General features: G+C 38.5%; 4 protein-coding genes across 13 annotated transcripts; 1 reads left to right on the top strand and 3 right to left on the bottom strand.

Moving 5' to 3' along the window:
- Positions 1-1,334: 1,334 nt before the first annotated feature.
- On the top strand, positions 1,335-5,038 carry LOC112290621 (uncharacterized). Of its 4 annotated transcripts, none has more exons than XM_024537093.3 (5): positions 1,335-1,768; positions 1,948-2,457; positions 2,586-3,362; positions 3,660-4,450; positions 4,692-5,038. In XM_024537093.3, the coding sequence occupies exons 2-4, from the start codon at positions 1,993-1,995 to the stop codon at positions 3,882-3,884; spliced, it is 1,467 nt and encodes a 488-aa protein (XP_024392861.1). In that variant the 5' UTR covers positions 1,335-1,768; positions 1,948-1,992; the 3' UTR covers positions 3,885-4,450; positions 4,692-5,038. The 4 variants fall into 4 exon arrangements, with proteins under 4 accessions (XP_024392861.1, XP_090111392.1, XP_090111394.1 ...); XM_090255266.1 differs by having other exon boundaries at positions 1,340-1,768; positions 4,588-5,038; XM_090255268.1 differs by having other exon boundaries at positions 1,373-1,768; positions 4,689-5,038.
- A 3,697-nt stretch (positions 5,039-8,735) lies between these two features.
- LOC112290150 (floricaula/leafy-like protein FL1) lies at positions 8,736-11,180 on the bottom strand. Of its 2 annotated transcripts, none has more exons than XM_024536141.3 (4): positions 10,996-11,180; positions 9,996-10,395; positions 9,568-9,860; positions 8,736-9,350 (listed from the first exon to the last, which is right to left on the bottom strand). In XM_024536141.3, the coding sequence occupies exons 1-4, from the start codon at positions 11,023-11,025 to the stop codon at positions 9,027-9,029; spliced, it is 1,047 nt and encodes a 348-aa protein (XP_024391909.1). In that variant the 5' UTR covers positions 11,026-11,180; the 3' UTR covers positions 8,736-9,026. The 2 variants fall into 2 exon arrangements, with proteins under 2 accessions (XP_024391909.1, XP_024391907.1); XM_024536139.3 differs by having other exon boundaries at positions 9,996-10,398; positions 10,996-11,177.
- A 3,843-nt stretch (positions 11,181-15,023) lies between these two features.
- Positions 15,024-20,025, bottom strand: LOC112290864 (putative envelope ADP,ATP carrier protein, chloroplastic). Of its 5 annotated transcripts, none has more exons than XM_024537657.2 (12): positions 19,958-20,025; positions 18,830-19,297; positions 18,211-18,463; positions 17,938-17,994; positions 17,737-17,799; positions 17,346-17,402; positions 17,109-17,192; positions 16,657-16,725; positions 16,441-16,553; positions 16,060-16,229; positions 15,762-15,840; positions 15,024-15,419 (listed from the first exon to the last, which is right to left on the bottom strand). In XM_024537657.2, the coding sequence occupies exons 2-12, from the start codon at positions 19,174-19,176 to the stop codon at positions 15,314-15,316; spliced, it is 1,398 nt and encodes a 465-aa protein (XP_024393425.1). In that variant the 5' UTR covers positions 19,177-19,297; positions 19,958-20,025; the 3' UTR covers positions 15,024-15,313. The 5 variants fall into 5 exon arrangements, with proteins under 5 accessions (XP_024393425.1, XP_090111390.1, XP_024393427.1 ...); XM_090255264.1 differs by having other exon boundaries at positions 18,211-18,403; XM_024537659.3 differs by lacking the exon at positions 19,958-20,025 and adding an exon at positions 19,634-19,931 and having other exon boundaries at positions 18,211-18,403.
- Positions 20,026-21,448: 1,423 nt separating this feature from the next.
- On the bottom strand, positions 21,449-24,728 carry LOC112290742 (25.3 kDa vesicle transport protein SEC22-1). 2 transcript variants are annotated; one of them, XM_090255265.1, is made up of 6 exons: positions 24,223-24,728; positions 23,720-23,880; positions 23,350-23,496; positions 22,776-22,852; positions 22,402-22,501; positions 21,449-21,732 (listed from the first exon to the last, which is right to left on the bottom strand). In XM_090255265.1, the coding sequence occupies exons 1-5, from the start codon at positions 24,408-24,410 to the stop codon at positions 22,415-22,417; spliced, it is 660 nt and encodes a 219-aa protein (XP_090111391.1). In that variant the 5' UTR covers positions 24,411-24,728; the 3' UTR covers positions 21,449-21,732; positions 22,402-22,414. The 2 variants fall into 2 exon arrangements, with proteins under 2 accessions (XP_090111391.1, XP_024393148.1); XM_024537380.3 differs by lacking the exon at positions 21,449-21,732 and having other exon boundaries at positions 22,002-22,501.
- Between the last annotated feature and the right edge of the window lie 963 nt (positions 24,729-25,691).

Here is a 25,691-nt window from a genome sequence, read left to right as displayed (position 1 = left end):
GGCACTTCCATTTTCTAAATACACATTTTCAAGCAGGTTTAACTGGTATTAATTTTGAAATTACTCCTTAAGCGGTGTCAGACGCTGTGTACGTCCAGAATATCATAGAAAACACTTGGAATTAAATAAACTAATGATGAATGAATCGCTGTAAATAGAAAACACATGTACAATATCAAACAACCTTGAGATGTTCCACCAAATATATAAACATTCACTATAAATAGGAATATAATGAGATTAATATTGTTTAGAAGCAAAACAACAAAGACTGTTACAATTGTAGTACCTTACTTCGTTTTGTTTGTTTTTTTTTTGTTTGCTGTTTTTCAAAATCTAGTAGATTAAAATAAAATTAATTAGAATCTAGTTAAGATTTATAAGGATATTGAGTATATGACTTTCTTTTACATTATATCAGAGCTGTATCCTGCAAGTAATGGATAGACCACCTAACAAAGATGTTGGATTGAAAATTATCTGTAAATTCTTCCTTTAAATATATTATTACAAAATATTTCTTTGTGTGTATGGCTAAATTATATGAAGTGGAAGGTTTGATGAATACTATTGTTACGTATAAATGCATGGTACAAAAATGTGCTTGAAAACATGGATAACTTTTAATTTAGTAAATCTCTTCTTAAATGTGATAACGGTACAATCTGGTTCAAGGAAACCATCCAATATTTTGCAGCCCTACTTCTTTAGGGTTCATTCACTACAATTGTTCAACGAGACATTTCCTCTGCTGAAATGATAATATGTTTGCAACAGCATTTCATGTGAATAATAATATTAATAATAATAATAACAAATAATAAATAATGCCCAAATGAGTGGTTGGGTGGGTCACAAACAAGGAGCTCACCAGGCAACAAGACAAGGCTGCAGTGAGAAAAGGGTCCATTCCAGCTAGCATTAGGCAGCGGCCAGCTTTCACGGGAATAGGGGAAGCGTTTACCCGGTGATCAGACCGGCAGAAGTCACCAGTCACCAGCTAAACTTAGAAAACAGTGACTGACTAACTCCTGATTACCGCCAACTCTAAACCCCTAGAAAGAAGACCCAATGAGAAACTGAAGTTAGGCATAAGGAAGGAAGGAAGAGAACTTGGCGGCGCTCTCTAAGTTTAGCCCCAAATGGTGATGGCCCAGTTGCAGCCCAATTCCGGCAATGCCCAGTTGCAGCCCAGTCCCAGCCCTGCCCACTTCGCGGGACCTCTCTTCTTCTCCTCGTCAGCTTTGTGCTTTTTCGTTCATTATTATTTTATTATTTTATTAGTTTGTTTATTTATTTTTCTGTGTGTTGCCAGCCTCTCTTGTTACCGGCTTTTCTCGGACGTCCCTTCAACTCTCGGGGCTTCCACATTCTTCCCAGAAGAGAGCTCTCTTCTCGTGATTGCTGACATCGGCGTGGCTTGTTTTGTTGCGCCTATTTGCGCAGGATTTGGGTGTGCAGAGCGGGAGTGTGATGGTTCGGCACGGGTGTGCGGTTTAGGAGGATAGGGTTGCTCCCGAGGGTGGATTTGCTGCAGGGGAGGACGGAGAGAAGGGAGGGAGGCGGAGAGAGGATTACCCTGCACGCGTAATAGTAGTAGTATTAGTATTTGTAGTAGTGCGTGTGTGTGTGAGTGTTGAATGGAAATGTCGGTATCGCGGTCATGTGGAGCATTGAAGCGTGGAGAGCGAAGTGAGGCGCAGGACGATTTGTGAAGGTGGCGTGGTGTGACTGTCGCGGGAATAGAGCAGGCACTTTACCCTTGTCGGTGCGGCTCTTCAGGATCTGAGAATCGTTATATTTTTTCCGTTTTATGGAGAAATGATAGAATTGTAGAGTTTTTTTTTTTTTTTTTTTTTTTTTTTTTTTTTTTTTTTTTTGTGAACACAGGGCTATTCGTTTTCACGATTTGACGCACTGTGCGGTTATCATCTTGAGGTCTTGCAGCGACCAGCAGTATTTTACGGTAGAGTTCCGTTGTCAGCTACGGCGATGGGGAGACTGGAGCTCCGGGAGGAGCAGAGTGTGAGGGGTGTGTTGAAGCAGGCGGGCCACTTATGGCGCATGTGTTTGGTTCCTATCTGCATCCTTGCCTTGGTCTCGGCCTTTTACTATTATGCTATGGAGACGTTCGCGCTGAGTCGAGGGCTTGCCTTCGCTCAGCTTGATGGCAACTATAGCTTTGCCAATTCTTCACTGGGTCATGCTCGCAATTCTCAAGATCTGAAGATATCTCGAGAGAGTTTCGAAGGTAGTCTTAAAGAAGGTACGGAGGACAAGGGCTTCGTGGCAAGACACCTAGCTATGTTCCTCTCCTCTTTTGATGAAGCTATCATGGAAAGCTTGGCAGATTCCAGGGAAAAAATGTCAATGCATGAAACTAGGGCGTCAAATTCAAGAACGGCCTCTTTAAAGCGGGATGCCTTGCATGCCAACTACGCAACTCAAGTCTCTGAGGTATTAACCTTCTTACAGTTCTAAGAGCTTAAGTTTTAGGCGACTTTTAGGATGTGAGAGTTTCTGAATTGTGTAGATACTGAGATTCGAAGATCGTTATTTAATTTTAATTTTAATTTATTTTATAGGGTCCTCAAACTACTGCGGATATCCCGACTCATATGGGAGCAGAGGAAATCCCAGAGGAAACGATCAATGCCAACGGTGCTGGTGACATGGAGCCCCTTCCCAAGTTTTCCCTTAAGTTGAGAGTTTTGGGGAAGAATGAAAGTACCGAGTTCGAGGATACGTACGAGGAAAAAGTTGGTTTAGTTGTACCCTCTGCTCGTTTGATGGGAGGGAGGAATGTTGACCGACCAGTTCCTCAGTTAGGTCTTACCTTGCTCTTTATGCTGAGCGTGCTAGCAGGCGCTTTTATGGCATTTTGTGCCGTGATTATGTTGCAACATGCGGCTCTTTTGGGAACGGTTGCCTACAGCGTTATCAGTGCGTATCTGGGCAAACAAGTTGGAGTGGTTCGAGCTGTGAAATCTGGTTTACGTTTGGGAATGATCCGATTGATATGGCTTGGTATTCTTCATGGGACTTTCCGGGACTTGATGTCTTTGTTCATCATGAAGTCCTTTGTTGGGGGTGGAGTTCTGGAGCCAGAGAAAGCAGAGCGGCTTGTGCTCCGACTGTCTATGATGCCATTCTCGTTTCTAGCGCCCTTCAAGGATGTTGAGGCTACTAGCTTGGCATTGGCCGCACGGATTGGAGGACTTGTGAGCGTGGATTATATGCTTGAAGGAGCTATCTCATGTATCTACGTCATGGCATGTTGGGTGACTATTATGGAGAGGCAATACTGGGGGTTTTCTGCACTATCACGAGGATGGAAGTTGGTCTCCAATATGCAGCACCAGGTGTGTTTATTTCGGGCACTTGTGACCAGGATACATCTGCATGTTTTATTTTCAATTCTTTCATCCTCTCCTTGAGGTAGTGGGTTGTAGTGCTGTTGTGCACTTTAACTTCGTTTCATTTTTTCAAAGGTCAATTAGACCTTAATTTTGCTTCATTAGTTTTCCATATTAACTACACTTTATGTCAGCTTCAGTTAAATGGATTTGAGCAGGATTTAGTTCCTACTGATATTAGTAGCGACATCAAATTCTAACAATATCTGTGTTTCAGATCCTAATTCTAGTGGGCATGTACAGGTGCTAGCTGTCAAGCTTCTAGAGAGTATTTTATGCGGCAGAAGTGCTCGCTGGGTTCTGTCTCAATTTATGGGGCCCTTCCTTTCGATGTTGGTCGTTTCGGTTGGCCAATTGTACTTCATTATATGTTGGCTGGTCTTATATCTGTCAGCTCGTTGCAAGCTTGATACGAACCCTCGATTCAGTCTTGGTGTTTTAGAGGATTTTTTGGACAGAGTCAGATGAAAGGTATCGGAAGATTTGCAGTCCAGTTGCTTTTTCAAGACAAGCTCTGAATCTATATCATGATGGTGTCCCTACTTGCATTCTGGTGTGGAAACTGGATTAAAATCTGGGCAGTCTTGGATGCAGAGCTTTTCAGTATCTGATTGCTTTCACTCATCTCTTTGAAGATCCCACATTAAAATGTAGTGATGGAAACATCAAGTCCTTGACAAAAACTCACGACTAGATATATGAACTATTTGTAGAGCACTTGTTAGCATCTACAGTCCATAATTTTGTGGTGGATCATACTATGTGATTCTCTCTCTATAGTTTATCTATAAGTCTCGAAAGCAGTTTCTGGGCGCTAGGGAATTGTCTTGCTGGAGTTTGTGGCTCGAAGAGGGGTTTTTTTTCCCCAGTATTAGACAAGTTCTATTCAGATATTAAGAGGGTGAAAAAGTTACAATGGTTATATATCTTTTTGAATTTGAGGCATACTGCTGGAATATCTTTCTGAGGAAATTAAGAATGCTCAAGAAAGATTCCTGCAGTTGAAGCCTTGCACACGATTTTTCCAAATCAAGGTATGTTCTGTAACTCAGGCTATTCTGCTTTGGATGTTACGAGTGGTCTTTTTCGGAATTATGTTGGTCAAGGCCCTGGCTTGTGATATTTTTTGGAAGAGCTCTAAATCTCTAAAGCTTTTTGCTTATTGCTTCAGGTGTTAAACTCAATTTTATCATTCCGCTTATGCTCTGTGGGTACTGCGCTTGGAAGTACTGCATTTACTTTTTCATTTATTTATCGATAGTTCTTGTTCAGCAGGCTGTTGGACTCGTGGCATGAGCATCTAGTAACCTGCGCACATACACTCGGAACCACTCTACTTTGAGGAAAGTTGGGGAAATAGTGCAGCATGTAGTGGTAAATATTGGATGTAGAATGTCCTTAGGTGTTGATTTGAACTGGTTTTGTGTAAGAGCTTTTTTTCGAAGCTACATAGTGTTGCTTTTACAAGTTCTAGGTGAGGGCTACTTAAGATAGATTCATCTTGTCACTACAGTTGGGCTGCTAAAACGCATCTCTCGTTTAACAATTCATGAAGCTTTGGTGCTGCCAAAGACTTTGACCATCTTTTTCAAAAATGAATTTTGAGCATTTTTTGACTTCCATCATCAGGATTTTATGATCGTGAATTTGCGACATGGATGTCATGTAATGTGATCATTTGGTGAAGCCAGTTGCTCGACTGCCGTAACTCGTGCATCGCACTACAGTTCTGTCTTGGTGAAACGAATATTCTCAGTGAATAGTTTGTAAGAGAGACAATAACTTTTTTTGAGGCCCTCGAATGATAATTTATAAGATAGAAATGAGGGAGTTTCCATCACTCAACACCAATGTAAGCTTTTTTGGTGGAACTCATAGTTAAGAAAAACAATGTCATGGAGATTGACTTTTACTTCCTTATAGAATCTTCCACACTATTTTATAACTACTTTCATTCTTCTAAAATCTTTTAATTTGCAAGGGGCAGGATACTGGTCTCAAAGAAAAGAGGCCCTGAAGTAGAAAAGTTCTAGGAACTGTCCACAAGCAGTTGTTTTGGAAAATGGGATGTATTCACTTTAAAAACATGTTCTCTTGCTAGACTTTAAACTGCTACATTATGTCGGAGGCATTCAGGCAGGGGATGGGATGGGAGGTGATCCACAGGGATATGTTTGAACAAAATCTTCCATTAGAGCTTATTTTTTATATTTTATTTTCAGTGTGTTTGTCTCTTTTGTATAGATGTTTGTGACCTAATTTCGCAATTAAATTTAAGTATTATTTTAAAATGATACAGGATTCAAAACCCAACTTGTTATGCACGTGGAACACTGATAGTACAATGAAACCAACTGGTTGATCATATGATGTTAAATGTCTCTAAACTGTCTAAAAATTACAATATTAGCATAGTTCCATTAAGATTCAGCAGAAAAAGAAAAAGAAAACCTAATGGTATAATCTTCAGAACCAAACAATCTGATAGTAATTTAACAATTGTTGTTTGAAACGTGGCATGTCTCCATCTAATAACAAGATGAGAAAAATGCTTCTTGTGTAGGTCGAACAAATTATGGGTGATAAAAAGAATGATTGGACCAAGAATACATATAAAATAAAATGGAATCTTAAAAGTGCCACAATGTGATTCAATAGTGCATGAAACAACAATCATGTAATTACATTGTTTGGCTTGTATTTTAGTCTTAATTTGTGTTGCTCTTAGCCTTGCCCTAAGCTACAAAGAGTAAAACACTTAGTACACATTAACAAATGACTAATTCAAAGCAGTAGAAATATCTCATTTTACATTTGTTATACATGCAAGATATGTTTTCATTGTAATTTATACTAAACTATAATTGTTAAAGAATATTAGATTATATGGTAGTGAAATTGAGATTAGTAATAAATGTAAGATATTTCTAATGCCACCACAATTTTTGCTATTGCCACTACAAATCTCTTAGCCACCACATGCATCTTTATTCATTACATTTCAATCCAATCAAATTTTATTTGTTCAATACCTTTCAAACCATTTGATTAAACAATTTTTTTGATTGGAATAAAAAGACTAAAAAAACATGTTGAATAAGTGGCAGGTTGTGGTGGCAATAACAAAAATTGTGGTGGCATTAGCAAAATCCTAAATTTATCTTATATATTATATTAGGTGAAGTTACTTTAGAAACACAATTTATTGTAAATGAGAAAAAATACAACTTGTAAGTATAATTTCTTAGAGAATAATTTATTATGTTTTTAAATTAATAATAATACTCTTTGTTTTATTTTATTTTATTTTATTTGCATGAAGTAAAGTTTCTTATATGGATAAATTTATAAAATTTATCTTAATCTTTTATAAATTCTTTAAATAAATCATATATCTATTTAAAGGTAGAAAATTGCTTATATATATATATATAAACTTATGATGATAAGGAAGTATTTGTTAGAAATAAGTTGTGCAAGATATGCAATAGAAAAAAGATAACATCCAATATAAGTATTTTTTTTAAAAATAGAAAGATATAGTCAAGAATTAAATTGATGGAAGAATATGACAACTTGAGTGGTTATTAGCACAAGAAGTAGCAAAAAACAAACTATGAATAAATTATGACAAGTTTTTTTTTTTTTTTTTTTTTTTTTTTTTACCTTACTAAGTATTTTTTAGACATATACTATTAAAGAAGTATATAGACAACCATATTAAAAGTAATGGAGATTTGGAAGCTTATGATTGGATGGATCTACTACAATCAAGGAAAACTACATCTACAATGATCTAAAACTCACAAAGAATTGTATCAAAAGATATCTCTCAAAGTAAGCAATTTAAATTCTCATTTTACCTAATAAATGTTATATATTAATTATATATATAATAAAAATAGGAGAACGTTAAATAGATCCAAGCTTTTATTAAATTGACCCACCCATTCTAACCATTATGATAATAAAAAAAATTAAAATATAAAAAATATCTATAAATTTATTTCTTTATTGCTAAATCTATATAATTAATGAAAATCAACCACATTCATTATGATTACCATATTCTTCATCATGAATGGGTCAATTTAGTAAAAGCATGAGTCGATTTAACATTCCCCTAAAAATATTTTGTCTTTCTAAGTTTAAAAAGAACATTGAATATCAGAATGTTGGATAATTAGATTTGTTGATACAACTTGATTGCATTCAAAACATCTAATTTCTGATTAGATGTATTTTTAGAATAATTAAAACAGCACTTTTTTTATTAGTAAAAAATATTTTTTTTATTAAAATCTTAATTAAAAACACAGTACAATTTATTTTGATGTTTTAACAAGCATATGACTTTTACTACAATGTTGAAAAAATAAATCATTACATTAATTTGCTTGAAAGAAATATCTTCCTAATACTATTCTTTTATACTTTGTAAACCACATTGAATAGAAATTAGTAAAAATAATTCTCAGGTTCTGAACTTTCTAAAATTGACTAATAAGATTACCATAGAAGCAATAGTTAGATTAAACTTCTTTAAACTCACCATATATTCTTGTACGTTACAATTTCTATTTGCGAAAAAGTGATGATATTCTGCATAGACAGGTTATCAACAAGCAAACCTCTTCCTGGATTTCTTTTCTAAAATTAAAGGTGTGGGTTCTTGTCCAAGACATGCAAGAGAGATTAAACCACTTATAGATTATGGAGTTTAGAATAACATTTAGTACTAAATCAACCCAATTCTTTAAGAGAAAGAGAGTACTGTGTCGTGATACTCTGCATCAAAGATCAAACGAACTCTACGAACATCGATCTTACGGACTCTTGCAGCCAAAGCGAGGATGATGCCAGTAATACCATATCCAAGGAGAAGTAAGCTTTGTTACAGTTATAATTTCACGATTCTGATGCAGCTAATTACGATGTTATTGGTCAAGATCTCATGGCCGCAGCTGATCACTGCCGTCCTCCCTGTAAACCCAGTTCTTTGATGTCCTCGGAGGAGCAAATCGCTTTACTAATTCTATGAAAACTTTGTCCGGATTAAGTCCACGTTTAATCACCTCCTCTGATTCTGATCATTGTTTCCATGAGAATTCATCAAGGCTGTTTTAATCGTTATCAGTGACCTGCCCACCTCAGAAGCGCAACACAAATTTCTCTTCCACTTTCCATTAAAGTCGCCTGGGTTAAACGGTTTAGGCGTGTGAACGGAGAGTCATTTTGGTTAACAAGACGGTTCATTCGACGACCAAATTTGGGAATTTTGAAGCCTTAGGGTTAGACACGCTGTATAAATAGCTTAGATTCCAGTAATTGCTAATTGCAATTGTAATTATGATATATTGCAACTATGAAAAGGACAGGGGGGGCACAACCTACAGAGATTTCTACAGATTCCTGTACAAAATTAAGCCTGTCATCTACATTAAAAACAAAGTGTGTAGATTGGTGCAGTAACCCCGTACATAAAATGTGTAATCCTACCCGTGTGTTCCAGGAGACTCCAAATGTGAATCCGATACAATGTAAGTTTAGAATGAAGAACTACTCCAACCTCAAACCTTGACATAAGTATACTATTTAATGTACAAGGGCTCATTCACCGTGCTTCATCCTCTCAATGTGACACAATTGCCGGAGTTTCGTGGGGACATACCAGATCCGAAGCTTGTCATTCCGATTAAAGAGGTCATCAATATCCCACTCATTCTGCCTTGCTAATTTAACTAGAGGGAAATAGCACGCTTGACACCAGGCACCAACATTTTCTCCACGCTCTTTGTACTCTTTCCTAAGGTTATTTGATGTCTCCACGTCCAGACAATGCAACGCATAGCAATGCACGTAGTCCCTCATCTTCGGCTTGTTGATGTAGCCAGCACCAGTGAGTTTTGCGTGACGGAAAACCTCGTTGGTGACCTACATTGAGACACACATTAATGGTTGTTACAGCGTGATTCCCAGGTATTCACATCGCTATTACAGTACGTAGGCAAGTCAGAAAATGCGACCGCATTAGATAAAATGATCCACAATAGAAGTTGAACCTTGAAGTATAATTCTGCCTGAACTTCACCTACCCTCTTCTTAATCTCTAGACAGTAGAGATTCCAATAATAATACTCTCAGTACATACCTTACTTGGACACTTCTCCCCTTTCTCTTTGGCAATGTGCTGCACCTCCTCCAAGAATTTCCCACATTGCTCGTATAAATCAAACAAATAATCCAAACCATTCTTCTTTCCCTTGGCAGGTTCACCAGGCTCTGTCACAATAAAGGGATGTTCACGGGGTCTCTCCTCTCCGTCCTCTCCGACTTCCTTCGACCGCCTTTTCCTCTGTCTTCTTTTAGCAACTTTTTTGCCCTCACTGTCACTGTCGGGATCAGTCAGACCCAATAGTCCCAAAGCTTCCAGAGAACCATTGCCTGCACTCCACAAAATGAATAAGAATTAAGCCATTCGCTAAGTAAAGACGGCACATTTTAAGATCTGCAGGTCACGAAACCATCCGACAATTGCCAACATCAGCTTGGAGGAAGTGATCAAAATGACGTACTCACCATCCTTCAAAAGTAAACCATCAGACGATTCCTCTAGCCTACGTTTCTTTTCATTGCTTCGAGCAGCCAAATCCATGCGCTGTTGCTCCATCTCCTCCTCAACCAGCCTCCGCTTGGCCCTAACAGCCGCCTTAATACCAAACTGTTCGCCCATCAAGAGATCCAAGTGATATTCCTCGATCATAGATTTAATTACAAAATCTACTTCCTCGTCTTTCATGTTGATCAGCGTGCTCAACGTGAAACCCATCTGTCCCATGACTGCAACAGTTGACGGTTGAACTCCGAAATCCTTGAAAAGCTCTTTCAACCTCCGGTTTTCCCTGCCGACGAGCGCTACGCCATCGGGTCTCTTATAGAGCAGGGCTGTCGGTTCAGCCTGGACTATGTCAAACTGGGCCTGCTATACCAAACAACATGCCACAACAAAGCAATCACTTGATAAGACAGTCTATTAGCACTTGTAGAGCATATTATCTATTTCAAGCGCTGAACACATGAAAATAGGAAGATATGAAATGTGTGCTCTTGATCAATACTAAATGTTCATAAAAACAGCGAACGCGTTTCCAGAAACTGTGATTAGTCTTTCTCAAGAGTTGCTGAGCCAGGGAGTAACACAATTTATTTCAAAGAGCAGCAAAATAACAGTCGTCTGGGCCCATACTATGACTTTATAGCAGAAAACGAGATAGCGAGAGTGATATCGAGCAACGATTAGTCCAAAACTGCAAACACGTCTCCGTTTTCAGCGAACTCTCCATGATCTCAAAAGACTCCCTCGTCTTCGTTCATCTGACCTATCATATCTTCTTAACACGATTGCCATAAAAAGCTACTGAAAGGTACATGACGATAGCCAACTGGCTCTCACACGGAAGCAAGCATGCTCCCAAGTGAAATGCTAGGCAACCCTCTCCGACTACACCCAAACACCATAGGGACAGCTCTATTGCAACCAAAACGACCGATGAGAGGAGTCTAAAGCCAAGATTTTTACCATGTTGTGCACAGGGCAGTCGTCCACCATTCAAACTCCGCGGGGGGGGCAATCCAGTCAAATCCCAATGCTTTCACTTTTGCTACCTTCCGCCACCGAAAAGCCTAATTACACCACATCACCCAATGTCCATTGACAACCAATGCAGCATATCACCTACCTAAAAACCAACCAACCAACCAAAAGGAAGGGAAAAAAAAAAAAAAAAAAAAAAAAAACCCCAATTCTTAGCAACACTCTAACACAACCTAACCCTAACTACGAATCTCAAACGAGTCAGCTCCCGCAGCCTGACTCCGTTCCGCGCCTCGAGAGTGGAAATGTCCACGATTGTCCACATGGTGCCGAGTTCCGGCAGTCCAGCTGCGACCCAATTCCGAAAACCCACAAACAGAGCTGAGAGGGGAGAAATTTCAGTTGGAAGCGAAATGCACAAACAGAGCCAAGCGAGAAGCAGAACACGGAGATGGCCGAGAAAGAAGACTCAAGAAAACTTGGGGAAGAGAGGTTGTGGCATTACAACTGGAGTGGCGAGAGGAGGGAGCAGTCACCGTGGCCTCAGGTCCTCCTTCTGGTCCTGCGCGGAGAAAGGGCCCCCCTCCCTCCCTCCCTCGGTCACGGCCTCCGCGCGCTCCCTCCGAGATTACTGCGCAGCAACGAATCTCTGGTGGCGGTGTGAACGGGTTTCGATCAATAATGGTACCCGGTTATCAATAGAGGTCACGGACTTCAACCCTGGACGAATAGACCCTTAAAAGGACGCCACAATAATATGTGGAAAGTAATGGTAATGTGATGTTAGGAACGTGACCACTCCATTATTACAATGTGAGTGTGTGTGTGTTTTTTTATTGGCTTGGATGAGAAATTGTCTTTAATTGAATCATTAGTGAAACAATTTGATTAAAAAAAATTGGTAATGTTATTTTCTTCTTTATTGTTACCAATGTGGGATTGGGTAGCAAATCTTGTCTAATGTATGTGGTTTAGTTTGATTTAGTGGATTTTCCATCTATTTAGTTTTTTTCATTAATTGACTTATCAACATCAACTAGGATTTGAATACTTTAGTAGAAAAATCCCTTGACTTGACATTCTTGTTAAGTCAATTCTTATATGGGTTTTGCTTGGTTATAATGATTAGTCATATAGTAAAGTTTTAGGGTTTCTCTTCTTTTTACACTTGCATTCTTGGAATCTCCTTTTGTGGTGTGAGAGATAGCTTGACTTATTGGTATTTAGATTCTTCTTCTTTCTATTCATATTTGATAGTGAATAATAAATATCATTTATGATTAAATTATTGACTAATATTAATTATAAAATAATATCATAGGTGTTGCAATGTTAATAGAATTTATACAGATTATTATTTTTATTTTTAAATATTAATTAAGCAATTATTTTTTAAAATAGATGTTAATTTCTAAAAGATTCTATAAAAGGTTTGAAATAAGATATATTATTTTTTATTATGATAATTTAGAAAATATTGATTAAATTTTTAGAAATTATTATTAATTTTTATATTTAAAAAAATTATCCATAGAAATCATTGGTCAAAAAAATTATGTCCACTAAATATTGGAGTGATATCTTTATTTTGATAAAAGATATAATCAAATAAATAGATTTCTAGCTATTAGTAATAAATGGAGTAGTGAAATAAATTTCTAGCTATTAGTAGATACATTTATGAGAAAAAGAAAAAGAAAAAAACATACAAACATACAAACAAACAATTAGCAATCAAAGAACTTAAGGTGTTAAAGATTAAACTTATCTACAATCATTCATCAAGTATCTTTAGACAAATTCTGGCAAATTTAGGCAAATCTATCTATTTTTTTTTTACACTTTGATACTAAAAGCATATTAAAAATTCTTAATATTTAATTTGATTGCGCTACAAGAAATTGTTATTTATAAAATGATACAAACTTGTAGCACATAAATATCTAATATTGTATAGCATTAAACATAGAAGTAGGGACATCTATTTTTTTTATAATGCTTCAAAGGCCTAAATTCAAATCAAATTGTTAAAAAAAATCTTACTACTAAAGTATTAAAGTTCCTTATACAACTTTTTTCTGGAGAGAAAATGTAATGTTATGTCTATACAATAAACAATTCTTTTAGTACCTTTTAAAATTTTCTAGAATCTTCGAATATTCCTATGACTATTTTGATTTTGAAAAGCTTATAGAATCTTTAGTTATCTTATGTCATATGTTATAATCTTCCACATACTTTTAAAATCTTTTCATAATCTTTGAGATTTTTTTTGTTTTATTTTTATTTTCATTAAAAGATTTTTAGACTTCTGAGACATTTTGGTAGTTCAATACTTCATTTACAAAAACCTATGACAACAAACTAGTTTACATAGTGAACAAGTTTGTTGCACATGGAACCTTTTCTAAGAAAACTTTTTCTTTTATAAAATAATCTAAATTAATTAAACCATATATTTTCATTTAAAAGTACCAACAAAAGTTCTAGCATTTTAGGGTTTAGGATTCAGGGTTTAAGATTCAGGGTTTAGGGTTTCTAATTACTTCTGATTAAGCCAGGATGAATGTAGATAGATAGCTAGAGTTTCTATCCTCTCTTGAAAATCAGAATTAGCTTTAAAAAGTCTGCTTAAGTTTAACCATTTAACTGCAACAAACCTATGACAACGAACTAGTTTATACTGTCCATACCCACCTTGGCTTAAGAAGTATTGCACAAAACAAATCTTGCTACTGCTTCAACTGCAGTCAAAAGTCTCATTGAAGAAATCGAATATCAGCTTCAATGACTGCTTTTGTGGGAGACTGAGTGCTTCAGTGTTGTTATCCGACAACGTCAAGAGCCTCATGAAGCTTGTGCATGTTATCGTCGAGTATCTCTTTATGGTGAACATGCGACAAGATGTCTTGAGTCCTGGTAGTTAAGGCGTGAAATCAACAGAATTTCAGTACCAAATCATCTAACATGTCTTCAAAGAGGAATTTCACGTGGTTTTGAAGTACACAAATACAGCCAACTCGAAGATATCTATATCCTTGCGAGGTTTCATTAAAGAAGCGAACACCTGAGATGCAGGATTTTTTTTTATTATACGCATGGTTCGGAAGTAAAGCATGTCGAATTGACAGTAGGGCTGGGATGTTACTTGCTAAAACTACGAAGTCATCACCGACGAGTTTGTTGAGATCCTCTTCACGCTTCTCAGAAATATTGAAGGTAGTCTTGAGCACCGAATTGGCCATGCATTCGAAGTATCCTGTGGTATTTCTTCACCTGTCATGACGCTAGAGAGTCTGTCCATTATGAAGCAATTTCTGATCAAATTGCTGGTAACAAAAAAACACAGCACATGTATACTGGTAGAAGAGCATGTCGAGCATAGAACAAGAAATTTTCATGTTTCAACACTCGGATCCCGCTTACTCACTAATCATCTCTGACAATAATGATGCATTCATAGCACATGTAATCCCATTCGAAGAGAACTTAGTGGAGAAATGTATGTCCTCGTCACAAGGGCCATGTTCATGACATGAGATACACACAGAGTTGCAGTGTAGGATTAAGTGCTGGGCTTAATGGGAGGGAGAGAATTATTTGGTTGTCGAAACCGAGTATGATGAGGACAGGAAAGACAAACAAAAATTCTGTCGAAATATTCACCTAGCCGTTGAAACCGTGAGAAACATGAACCGCTTGAATCCGCACTTGTTTTTCAACCAGATATCTGAAAATCGGGAATTGATTGTCATTAAGGTCTAACATGAACAATCACGAATTAACATTTTCTGAAGTTCTTTCAGCTTTTGTTATTCACCTTCGCTATTTCAAGGCCAGAAATTGTGTGCTGGGCTTCATGAGAGGCCAGAGCACCCAAACAATAAGCAAGAAACAATCCACGAAAAATAATAGATGTAGTACACATGGTTTGTCAAAAGATGTCCATTCGTAGATAACAGACATCAAAAAGTCTGAACATCACTCTGCCTGTGCACCACACAATACGTCTCTATCCAAAATTAAATGGTCAGTAGACACTCGATTCTGAATAATAGTATACAGATGGTAAAACACGTCGGATCACGGTGGAAGATCTGCGTGGATAACTGAATGTGTTATCAATAACCAATTACTCCGACATGAAGGTCTGCTCAAGCAACATATCCTAGCCTGCAAAAGTTCTCACCCAGCGGTTGGAGAAGGATCTTGAATAGAATGATGAAAATGGCTGCTGCTACTCGAGCCACAAACTGTGACTTAAAATCTGAAATATTTGAATGAATTGGAATTCTTTCTAAATCTAAGAGTTGGTTAAGGATTTCTGATGCTCCTCAAGGACTTTCTGGTATTCCACCTGGCTAGCGCTAATTAGGTTCTTGGCGGCATCAAAAGTCGTCAAGCGAATGCTGTCAGAACAAAAATTGAGAAATGTCAAAATCTCGATGCGAAGATGGAGTAAAAGTGGAAGTTGATTCCAAGGAGAAAATTAGAGTGTCTTCTGCGTTTCAAGACTGCGTGAAAACCTCAAAAACTGAACTTGAGTAGAGATACAAGAATGGTAAACAGAAATCAACGTACTTGGGATCAATCTCAACTACTGAAGATACAATGATATTCAAAGATCATATTTTTGACGGAGACTAATGAGCATCTTTCCACGACTTAATGGGCATTGACATGCACAAACATGGCCTATATCTACCTATATCACTTAGCTCAACCTTTCATGGTTAACATACAATCCATACCTGCTGTTAGGAAGGTTTTTCAGCACGTTTGGAACAAAACCACGATACAGTCCAAAGAAACCATCTCGATTAATGATACCTGAAAAAAATCATTCCACTCAAATCAGACATAAACTACTACTTAATGACAATCACTGGTTACAAATTTCTGATAATTCATTTTCAAACAGACAAGAACACAATACCATATGCTGTGATGCAAACATGCATTTGTTAACCAAAATTAGAAAATGGAAATATGTAGTGGATATTATTCATCCTTCTAAATTCATCTGCAAGGACATGTAAGTGGGAAAACCTGGAATTGCATCCATAAAAGAGTTGAAAGGCGAGCCCTTCATTTGCATTTGTCGCCGCGCAGTATCGAGCGGGTAACACATGGCCGTCGCAAAAGAGGCAGATACCAAGGCAGTCATGAACGTCGCTTCAGGTTTTTTCTTGAAATCCTCTGGAAGAGATTTCTTCACTCTGAAATACCAAAAATAATAATTATTCAACCCCGCGTGGGTATAACCCAGAAACCTGGCACTACCTGCCTGATATATACAACCGGGAATACAGGTAGCCATCTGATAGGTCAGCATCAGATATATTACTAACACATTGCGTCATATAGAAGCTCTTGAAAAATCCTTTCCAACAGATGTAGACTCGTGACCACTTGCGCAGGAGGACTTACAAGTCAAACACGCAGAAATTTAGAGCGATGTACGGTGCGATGCCCAGCAGAGATGGTCCAAGCCCTTTGTAGAAAGACTTCAACCCCTCCTCTCGAAGCATTGTTCCAACCACCTAAAAGAGGAAACAATCAAATTAGAGGCACTATACAAGGTTATGGGATTTTGCATATCCACATAGCATTTCAACTTGACAGACATGTAGAAGTCAAATATACCTGACCCATAGATCTGGTAGTTGGATCCACAGCCAGCCGCAGTCGCAAAACATCTAATGGATATGTCACCTGAAAGCGAGTAATAACACAAATCGTGTTAAGAAATTACAGCTTTATTCCACATTAACAGAGTACCGTAGTCTACAACTAATTTACATCTACTGTGCAAATTTAAATTGGGATTCGAGGGGTAAAGTAGACAAGAAGAGGCAACTGTGATGTATACAATAACTCTTATAAAGAAGCACTATACACAAAGCTCTCCACGCTCACCCTTTGACGATAGAATTGTCTACTATTAAGAACAAACGGAAGCGCCCCACAATGAGGTCAAGCTTTCGGTGCTCGCACAAACCTAGATTTCAGAAAGGACAGCAAAAAGATTTGGAAGAAAAATGCTTCACACACGTTTCAGATGAATGAGTCCCAACTTCATAGACTGCAAATCTTACCAAAGTGGAGGTCATCCCCGCACATGCGCCAGCAGCAAGTCTACCAACAACTGGAAGTTCTTCATTGTCACCTTTGAACAATTTCTGGGACCCAAAGACACCGCATACTGGATATCAGAAATACATCTATCAACACAGACTGGCACATGATCACTTCAGTAATCTGCGAGACAAAAACCCACCCAAGACACGCCCGACTGCTTCCAGATAATCAAGGTAATCAATGAGGAATGTTACCTTGTAAACCTCATAAGCAAAAAGTTGCACCGCACTGTAAGGTATGACACGGACAACCTGCACATATCCCATATCAGAATGGTCAGATCTTATTCAGAAGCAGCAACTGACAGGAAAGACGTTTTACCAAGAAAGTTGGTCCAGTAGAGAAGGTACTTTGTTAGGAATTAGAGCAGATGACCCTGTTGAAAGACATTGACAGTCCTCGGTTGAACCAGAAAATTTATTTTGAATTCATGTAGCACTGTTCGACTTGAGTTACAGGTGGGAATGATACGAGAACTGGAATGCAGATTCTTTTAATTCAAAGTTGCACCAAAAAATCTTCAAAAGCTCCAACAAACAATCATGACCTAAAACCTTAACTGCTGCTCATACTTCGATCAAGTACCTGTGGGACATTTCCTTTCCAAAACCCTGCAATACCTTCTTCGTTCCCTATCTGAGCTACTGCCTGCAACCAAGAATGGTACATGAGCAGAGCTCTCTGAAAAGCAAAAAATAATGAAGACTTCCATATTATGATAAGCACACAAGTTCAAGAAAATTGCAACACTGCAACAGAAACTTGACAGAATTCAATTTTGTGTACCTGTAATAGTCCAATGCCCTGTCTGCTACCTTCCTGTGCCATTCGAACACCATGCACCTGCACATCCAATCTTGACTTTAAAAAAAAAATATATGCAATTGGCAAAGTTGTGTAAAGTTGTAAGCACTCCCCGAAATATTGCGATCGCTACCATTTTAACATTGATTAGAAACAACAGTAACTGAATTTACTACACTAACGTCTCCATGCACGGCGAACCACTGTAATTCCAACAGCACCAAATCAGGAAACATTTCGAATTTGATTACGAACCTGCATAAGAAGCTTCACTCGATCCAATGGAGCGGTGACTGTCTTTGCTGCTGCTCCCGCCACAGCTCCGGCGAAGAACAAGGCCAACTCCCTTGGTACGAAGCTTACGAGAGCTAGTGGATGCTTCATTAACTTACCAAAGCCAGGAACCTCTGGAACTCTAAAATGTGCCTCCACCCGCTCCATCTCCTGACTACCATCCCCCGCTACATAACCTGCGTTAGCGGTTGTTGCGCCTGAAAACGTTGATATGCTGGAAAGAAAGTGATTGAATTGGGAGTCAGACGAGCTCGCTGAGGACCCGCACGTGGAAAAAAAAATCACCTTGGCTTCTAATGGCTTCTCGTAGGTGTTCACTAAAGTACTAGAGCTCACAAATCACAGAGTTCATTATGGATGACTGTGCAAATATTCACAGTTTCGCTACTGGTGCATAAAATAAAGATACGACATATTCTAGATAGCCGAGACATTCATGAGAAATTCAGGTCACTACCCAGAACTATAAGTTTTGTGGACGCGAAAAGGAAGTCACACATGGTATGTCATACATTTCGGTAGCATAATACCCCCAAAGCAAGAACAAAAGGATCACATGCTCATAGAGGCAGTGCTGAACCTGGTAGACAAGAAAGCAGTTCTCACAGGCTTTCCTTGCTCACTGCCTTGTGCTGCTTGACGCCCCTTCCATCTCCACGCATTAGGCAACTCAATTTTGCAAAACATATTCGAGCGAGATCCCAGCTGACGCTTTTCTTCCCAACCTGTGTAAGCATTTTGAACTGTATTCTCAACCGCATTGAGCACACCTAAAATGTGCTCATTGGCCATGAGTTTCTGTACACCAAAACCCTTAGGGTTTGGACATTCCCAGCAAACTCTGTCAAGTCGAACGCCTTTAAGAGTAGTTTCCAACAGGTTTCTTCTTTCAACGGATGTTGAACTTGACCGGGAAGCGGGTGCCATGAGGCAGCGATGCTCCTTCTGAGGTAGCGAGTCAATGTGGACAAATCACACCTCAAAACGACGGTCTCCTAGACCATGGCAGTCGTGAACACCAAAACGGCTACCAACGAAGATGAATTACCTGCACCAAATTACCGTAAGTCAGGCGCTATTCTTTGGACCCTGACCACCACTTTGCTCGACTCCTATAACAACAAATGGCTCCCCTTAGTTCCAATTAAGCCGCAGAAAATCCACAACACTAAAACGACACACAACCAAAAACATCAAAAAATAGTGTATCATTGCTACAACAAAATTAAGAGAACTCTCTACCGCAGGCTAGCATGCTGCTTCCAAAAAAAAGGAAGCTGCATACAACGCCATGAAATGCCGAACACACTGATAAACACTTTCACTAATCTAGTATTCCCATGGAGCAAAACTTAACAACAGAGTTAAGCTCCACCTCCCGCACCAGAATTATCCAAACAGAAACCAAAACATTCCACTATCCAGCCGATGAAAGAATCACAGAGCCCTTCCACTCTCAAGTAACCACGCCTCTCGATCTATTCCGTGCCTAACCCCCTCCTCCGCTAAAACCCTTGCAGCGACTTCGGAAAAAATGGCCGCAACTGAAAAAAGGGAGTTCCCGCGACAAAGCCGAGAAATCAGAAGAGCACAATGAAGGGAGGAGAAACAGCATCCGAGCAAAGCAGAGTAGTCGAGTAGAGTAGCCCAGGAAGGTCATTCCCAGCACCACCACAAGCTCTCTAAGCTCAAGGCTCAACCAACTTACCGACGTGTAGCGAAACGAAGCCGCTCTCTGCAACTGGATAGACCTCCCTCCTCTGTTTCCTTTAGCACGGGGGGGGGGGGGGGGGGAACATGGTAGGTAGATTCCGCAACCCCCCTTCCCCTACCCCCTCCTGATTGGTTGGTCGGTCTGTAGCAGCCCCATGTTTCGTGATGTTGTAGGTGTTGTGGTAGGTACTGCCCCTCTCCCTTCATGTATTCTGGATATAAGAAAGTGTGAGGACTCATAATTAGGAGACAAAAACAAACAAACAAATAAAAATACATAAATCAGTAGTACGGTTTCGATGTTGATATGATGTCTTTTTTCTTTCTTTTTTTTCATTGCAAGGTGTTAATTACAAATAAAATTGGTGTTAAAGTACAAAGAATATATGGTGTGTGTGTGCATGTACGTGATTATTGAAATAACAATGATGATGTGTGGATATAGGTAATTAAGTAAATGATATGCTATTTTAATAAACCTGAATATCAGTTATTGTGATGGAAATATACCTAAATACGAGTATAAGTAAAGGTGGTCGTAATAGTAGTGTGTGTATAATACATTGTTGGAAATGGAAAGGGGAATATTAAATTGGCCCATTCTTGCTTTTATCTTCTTGTACCAGATCATATATTCCTCAACAATCTAAAGAAAGTTAACCTCCCTCATCAATCTTAAAAAGATCATCCTTTCCCACCAATCCAGAAAGGTCATCCTCCATCACCAATTCCTAAATTTTGCATTTATGAAGTTCTTAATTGTAATTGTTTGAGTAATTACTTGTAATTTCCAAAAAAAATTATAATAAAAAATATTCACAATGGAAATCACCAAAATTCAAATTCATGCAGATTTAAGTGCTAAATTCTACTTGCACATATGACTATACCCTACTTCAACATCAACATCTACTCTATTTGTTTATTGAATGAAGCCAGTTTTACAGCAATCAAAAGTTCACTTCTTAAATATTTAAAAGTCTATTACAAATGTGTACTAAAAAAATAAAATAATAAGTGTGTACACATATATTTAATGCTAAGAATAAAGATAACAATATGAAATAAACTTAAGATGTTTTTACAGAATTCAGTTGTAATTTCGACAAATCAGAAACAAAACCCAGTAACAATAATTGTTTTAAACTCAAATGAACAACTGTACAAACATTCTTGTCGACATTTTATGTACCTTGACTAATCATGTTATGTAGCACAATAATATCTTTAACATTTTTTTTTATGTTATTTGAAATTCCCATCATTGAATAGTTTTGATTGTTGTTATAATTTTATAATTAAACAAATACATATAACCATGTTGCTCATATTTCCTAAGTTTTATGTAAAATACAAAGAACTTGTCAAAACATTTACATATATGCATACAAATATATTAAGGATCATAACATTGAACTTGATGTTTATGCCGATTAATACTTAGCGATTTTCATTCCCAATCATGAAATCAACGATTGACTATGGATTAGATTGGCGTAAACCAGTGGTCTTTGTTTTTATTAATAGAACTTGCAACCTATCTGCATGAGATACACCTCAGTGCAATTGTACAAACATGTCCATTTGATAATTTTAATTGTGGACTGAAAAAGTTTAAAAACAATTTAGAGACCGACACAGCTTGTAATCGAGTGATAATGCTTGACCTAAAACAATACGCAAAATGTCCAAGTCGCTACCATTTGCAATCCCAAGAACACAAGAATCAGGTCATGCCGAAACTTACAAGCGTTGCAGGTAGCTCCATACCTATGCAACAGAGAAATGACAACGAAAAGTATAACTTTATCATCACCACTGTCTGACATTTAAAAAACGACGGAGGCTCATCACGAAAGACAAAGAAAATATGGCCCACGACAGCAATGAGACTAATATGATGAACTACTAAGTTGAGAGATAGAAACAAGTTCAAAAAATGTGTATTATGGATGATAATCATCATCCTATCAGAATGAAATTCGACGCATTAGAAAAACTTATTGATGGGAAAGAAGCACCAGAACAAGTCAATCATGTCCACCACTGAGTAGAATTCCCTATTTCAAACCGCAAAAAAATGTAAGCACTTACAGTTGATTGCTACGTTGGTGACTCGGACTCGAGAGATGACCGTCTTGAGTCATACTGTTTAGGTAGGCTAAAGATAACTAAGTGACCTACAAGACCTTCTTCAGTTTAAACGTACATGAAGTTGACGTTCAGTCGCAACTCAGTCAACACATTCGACTCTTCCAAATTCAACAGTCTTTTAAGACTGACATCTTCACAGTTGTGATGCGCGGAATAGGAGGATCATGTAGACAGGAACTCAACGGAACGAGAAGATGCTCTATCAGACTATAAGGCGACTATTGATGAAAGAATTCCAACTTATACGACCTTGGGAATGGTCCGTAAGATGCTTCCTATCCTCACCTTCGAGAATTTGCTAACTCCAGAACAATCGACGAAACCAGAAAAGTAGTAGCACCACCCCAAGTACAATCCCAACAGGTGCCCATTTTCTTATCAAAGCCTGCAATGATGTTACACAATCCAGGAATCAGTGATTAGGATGAGCAATCGGATGGGCATTCGCAAACTACAATTAAGATACTGAATGTTTGCCACAAGATAAATCAGAACCCAGAGTTCATGTCAGCTATAACTAAAAGAAGGAAGTAGCGCAAGGTAATTCCACATTTGTTATAAACGGATAAAGCAGTATGAGGTCGAAGTCCTCGTAGAAAAAGGAAAAAAGGAGCACATAATGTAGGCGCCACCTCATCTAGCTGAAGGAGATTACATACCTGCCGATTCAGATCTTTTGCTTTGTCTGCATAGAACTTGGATTCTGTGGACAATCTGCTCGACATCTGGCTCACCTCTGCAGGATACACAAGCATTATACTGTCAGTTAAGTGTACAGATCTGGTTGAAGAAGTATTCAAGCAATCTTGTATCACCAGTGCCATGGTGCAAACAGTGCATCTTTGAGAACTAAGCTTGGTGAAGAGCAGGGACTCCTTGATAAGGAGATCCAAACTGATGTCACAAGGACTTCCAAGTCCACATGCTAAAAATTGTCCGTCAAGAATTCATCTCTCCTTTGCTCAAAAGTGCCTAACGTGGGTATTGCAAGAGCAAGAGCATTGCTTTGACTGCATAATTAAATCTGCAAGTTTGTCTACCATGATTTAAAAGATTTATTCCAGGCCCAAAAAAAATTTACATATATACCTTGAAACAATTAGAGCGCTCAGCAAACAACACAGACAGTTCAGCTAGTGCTTTGAGCTGGGAAAATCCAGAACTTAAGGCATGAAAATCCATGTCGGAAAGCAACCATGGGTGAAAAAAATGACGAACAAAATATATACGTACGGTCAAGCCGGTCTCCAACGCCCAAAACCTCTTGAATGTTGCGAGTCATGATTTGGGTAACTTCGTATAAATCGTCATTGAGCTTAGACAAATTTCTCTGAGTTCGAGTGTCCTGATAGAGCTTTCTAGTCTTTTGAATAAATGTATCTGCAAATTTGAACGGTGAAAACCAAAATCTTACGTGCTGGATGTGAAAAGGTAATCTGAATCGGCTATGTAGAGAATAGGGCGCAATAACCGCGAATAAAACACGAATATGGCAGACCAAACTGCACAGAGCAGACTCAAAAAACAACGTTGGTTCTTAGTGAAAAAAGTCAGTCGACATACCCAAGCTGGACCTAATTTGCAGTACTCATTGGGAACTTACCGAATTTGATGAAAGCATAAGGTCTCGCAACCGTCTCGATTTGGGACCTGTTAACTTTCTCAAATTCCCGCTGCAACTCCTCAAGGTACTGGTACGCAAGTTTCTTCGGATATGATCGCTCGCAGAGAGTAAGATAACATACACCTCCTTCTATAATGTAGCTGAAATTCTGTTGAAGAAACTCTTAAATGCACAATAGTGTGACATTACCAAAAGTACACGTCCAGGAGAGAAAACATGACAAACAAGTAACAACTATCTAGTGCTGAACAAAAGACACAACAGACTCGTTTCAAATTATCAAAAATGAAGTCCATCGTGTAACCCCAAATAGGTTAAACACCAACATAGACGCCAAGCCGATCCGATCTACATTTACGCACGCACGCTCATCTCCAACGCCAAGCCACAAACAATAACGCTAGCCAAAGACGGTACACGAAACCGATGGTCGCCCCAAAGATCGGATACAATCCCAACCACGCATGCGACAGTAAGGATACTGGAAAAAAAAAGGCCCGGTCTCCACAGACATCCGGGAGGCCTCATGTTGGCGCCGAGAAAGCTCTTTGCACAACTGTTTCGCTTGCTGCTTGTAAAACTCGATATCCTTCTGATCGCGGCCATCGTCCAGCCCCTCAGCGAGCGGCAACCCGTCCGTCACCCTTGCTATGAGGGTGAGCTTCACCATGGCGATTCTCCACGGATCTACCAATTTTCAAAACCGTCACACAACGCGCAAGATGCGACCAATCAATCAAGGGAGGGGGAGGGAGGTGTAGAGAATGTAGAATAAGTAGGAGGAAGGGGTTGCGGAGGAGGGAGAGGGTCAAGTGAAGTGCTGGAGAAGGATATGGATAGCAACAACAACAACAAGGGCGCTCACAACCTCAGTTGGTGCCAAACAAACAAACCCTAGTTGGATGGATATATCAACCACCTGGTGGCAATCAATCTACGCTGCCACTCACTCACTCACTCCCTGCAAACAAACAGAGAGCGCATGGGAAGGAAGAATAATAAGGCTATAAAATGAAATGGAAGACCAATATAGACTCCCTCACTCTCTCGCTCTCCCTTACAAGCGTGAAACTGCGAAGCCCCCTCTCCTCCGCCCCCCTCCAGAACCTGCCATGTATCCCCCCCCCCCCACCGGGATTTCCCCCTCTGCCACGTCAAATTTACCCTCTGGCCAGGCCACGTCATTGGCTCGCCACGCTGTCTTCCACGTCACGGGCTCTTTCTCTACCCCCTTGGACGGGGGGGGGGCTCCACCTGCTCATGCGACTGGTGCGCCCGGTCAATCTGACTGGGCCACAGTCTGATCTGGGTTTCATTTTTTATCCCGCGTCATTCTCTGTGAAACAACCAAATATTCGAGGTATTTTGGGGGTGTAATTTTGGAAGTTGAAGGCGATTAGTCAATCTCGCCTTTGAGATGATTCTGAGTATACCATGTTCGGGTGTTATGGTAATTGAATTAATTCATAAATGTTGTGTTTGTGGTGTTGGTCTCTTTGGCATTTTTAGGATTCTAGTGGAAGTGAAGTAAAATTAGGTGTTCAAGTGGAGGAAATTTTCATGAAGATTGCTAATATGCTATTTATTTGTTTTATTTATTCATTAATTTATTTATTGCTTATTGGAATATGTTTATTGGTATAATAAGTGATTTAGAAATAAAAATAGTCCAATTCATTTGCATAATGTGTGTTTGAATTTGATGTATGATATCATGCTCAATCATTTGAGTTGTAATAACTTTAAAATATTTTTAGAAATATATAGGATATTGTTATTCTCATTGCAATTTTTAATCCTCCATCCACCACATGCCATCTTTGTGAAAAAAATTCAAAATAATTTAATCTTTTTTGTTTAATACCTTTCAAACCATTTGATTGAATTATATTTTATTGAAAAAATAAAATAAAATAAAATAATAAAAGTATATATATATATATATATATGA

The sequence above is a fragment of the Physcomitrium patens genome, chromosome 13 (genome assembly GCF_059467195.1).
Source record: "Physcomitrium patens ecotype Gransden chromosome 13, ASM5946719v1, whole genome shotgun sequence".
NCBI lineage: Eukaryota > Viridiplantae > Streptophyta > Bryopsida > Funariales > Funariaceae > Physcomitrium > Physcomitrium patens.
The sequence above is the reverse complement of the archived record's forward strand: the minus strand, read 5'-3'. Positions and strand labels throughout refer to the sequence as shown.

Coding starts and splice junctions, on each gene's coding strand:
- LOC112290742 (XM_090255265.1), bottom strand. CDS start 24,410: ATGGTGAAGCTCACCCTCATAGCAAGGGTGACGGACGGGTTGCCGCTC. Junction 23,497..23,719: donor TTATGCTTTCATCAAATTCG/GTAAGTTCCCAA, acceptor TCAAATTTGCAG/ATACATTTATTCAAAAGACT. Junction 22,502..22,775: donor CAAAAGATCTGAATCGGCAG/GTATGTAATCTC, acceptor ACATCATTGCAG/GCTTTGATAAGAAAATGGGC.
- LOC112290864 (XM_024537657.2), bottom strand. CDS start 19,176: ATGGCACCCGCTTCCCGGTCAAGTTCAACATCCGTTGAAAGAAGAAAC. Junction 16,726..17,108: donor CGGGGATGACCTCCACTTTG/GTAAGATTTGCA, acceptor ACTCGCTTTCAG/GTGACATATCCATTAGATGT. Junction 16,230..16,440: donor AATTTCTGCGTGTTTGACTT/GTAAGTCCTCCT, acceptor TTGGTATTTCAG/AGTGAAGAAATCTCTTCCAG.
- LOC112290150 (XM_024536139.3), bottom strand. CDS start 11,025: ATGGTGGACGACTGCCCTGTGCACAACATG. Junction 9,861..9,995: donor TGGTTTACTTTTGAAGGATG/GTGAGTACGTCA, acceptor TGTGGAGTGCAG/GCAATGGTTCTCTGGAAGCT. Junction 9,351..9,567: donor GGGAGAAGTGTCCAAGTAAG/GTATGTACTGAG, acceptor GTCTCAATGTAG/GTCACCAACGAGGTTTTCCG.
- LOC112290621 (XM_024537093.3), top strand. CDS start 1,993: ATGGGGAGACTGGAGCTCCGGGAGGAGCAGAGTGTGAGGGGTGTGTTG. Junction 2,458..2,585: donor ACGCAACTCAAGTCTCTGAG/GTATTAACCTTC, acceptor TTTATTTTATAG/GGTCCTCAAACTACTGCGGA. Junction 3,363..3,659: donor TCTCCAATATGCAGCACCAG/GTGTGTTTATTT, acceptor GGGCATGTACAG/GTGCTAGCTGTCAAGCTTCT.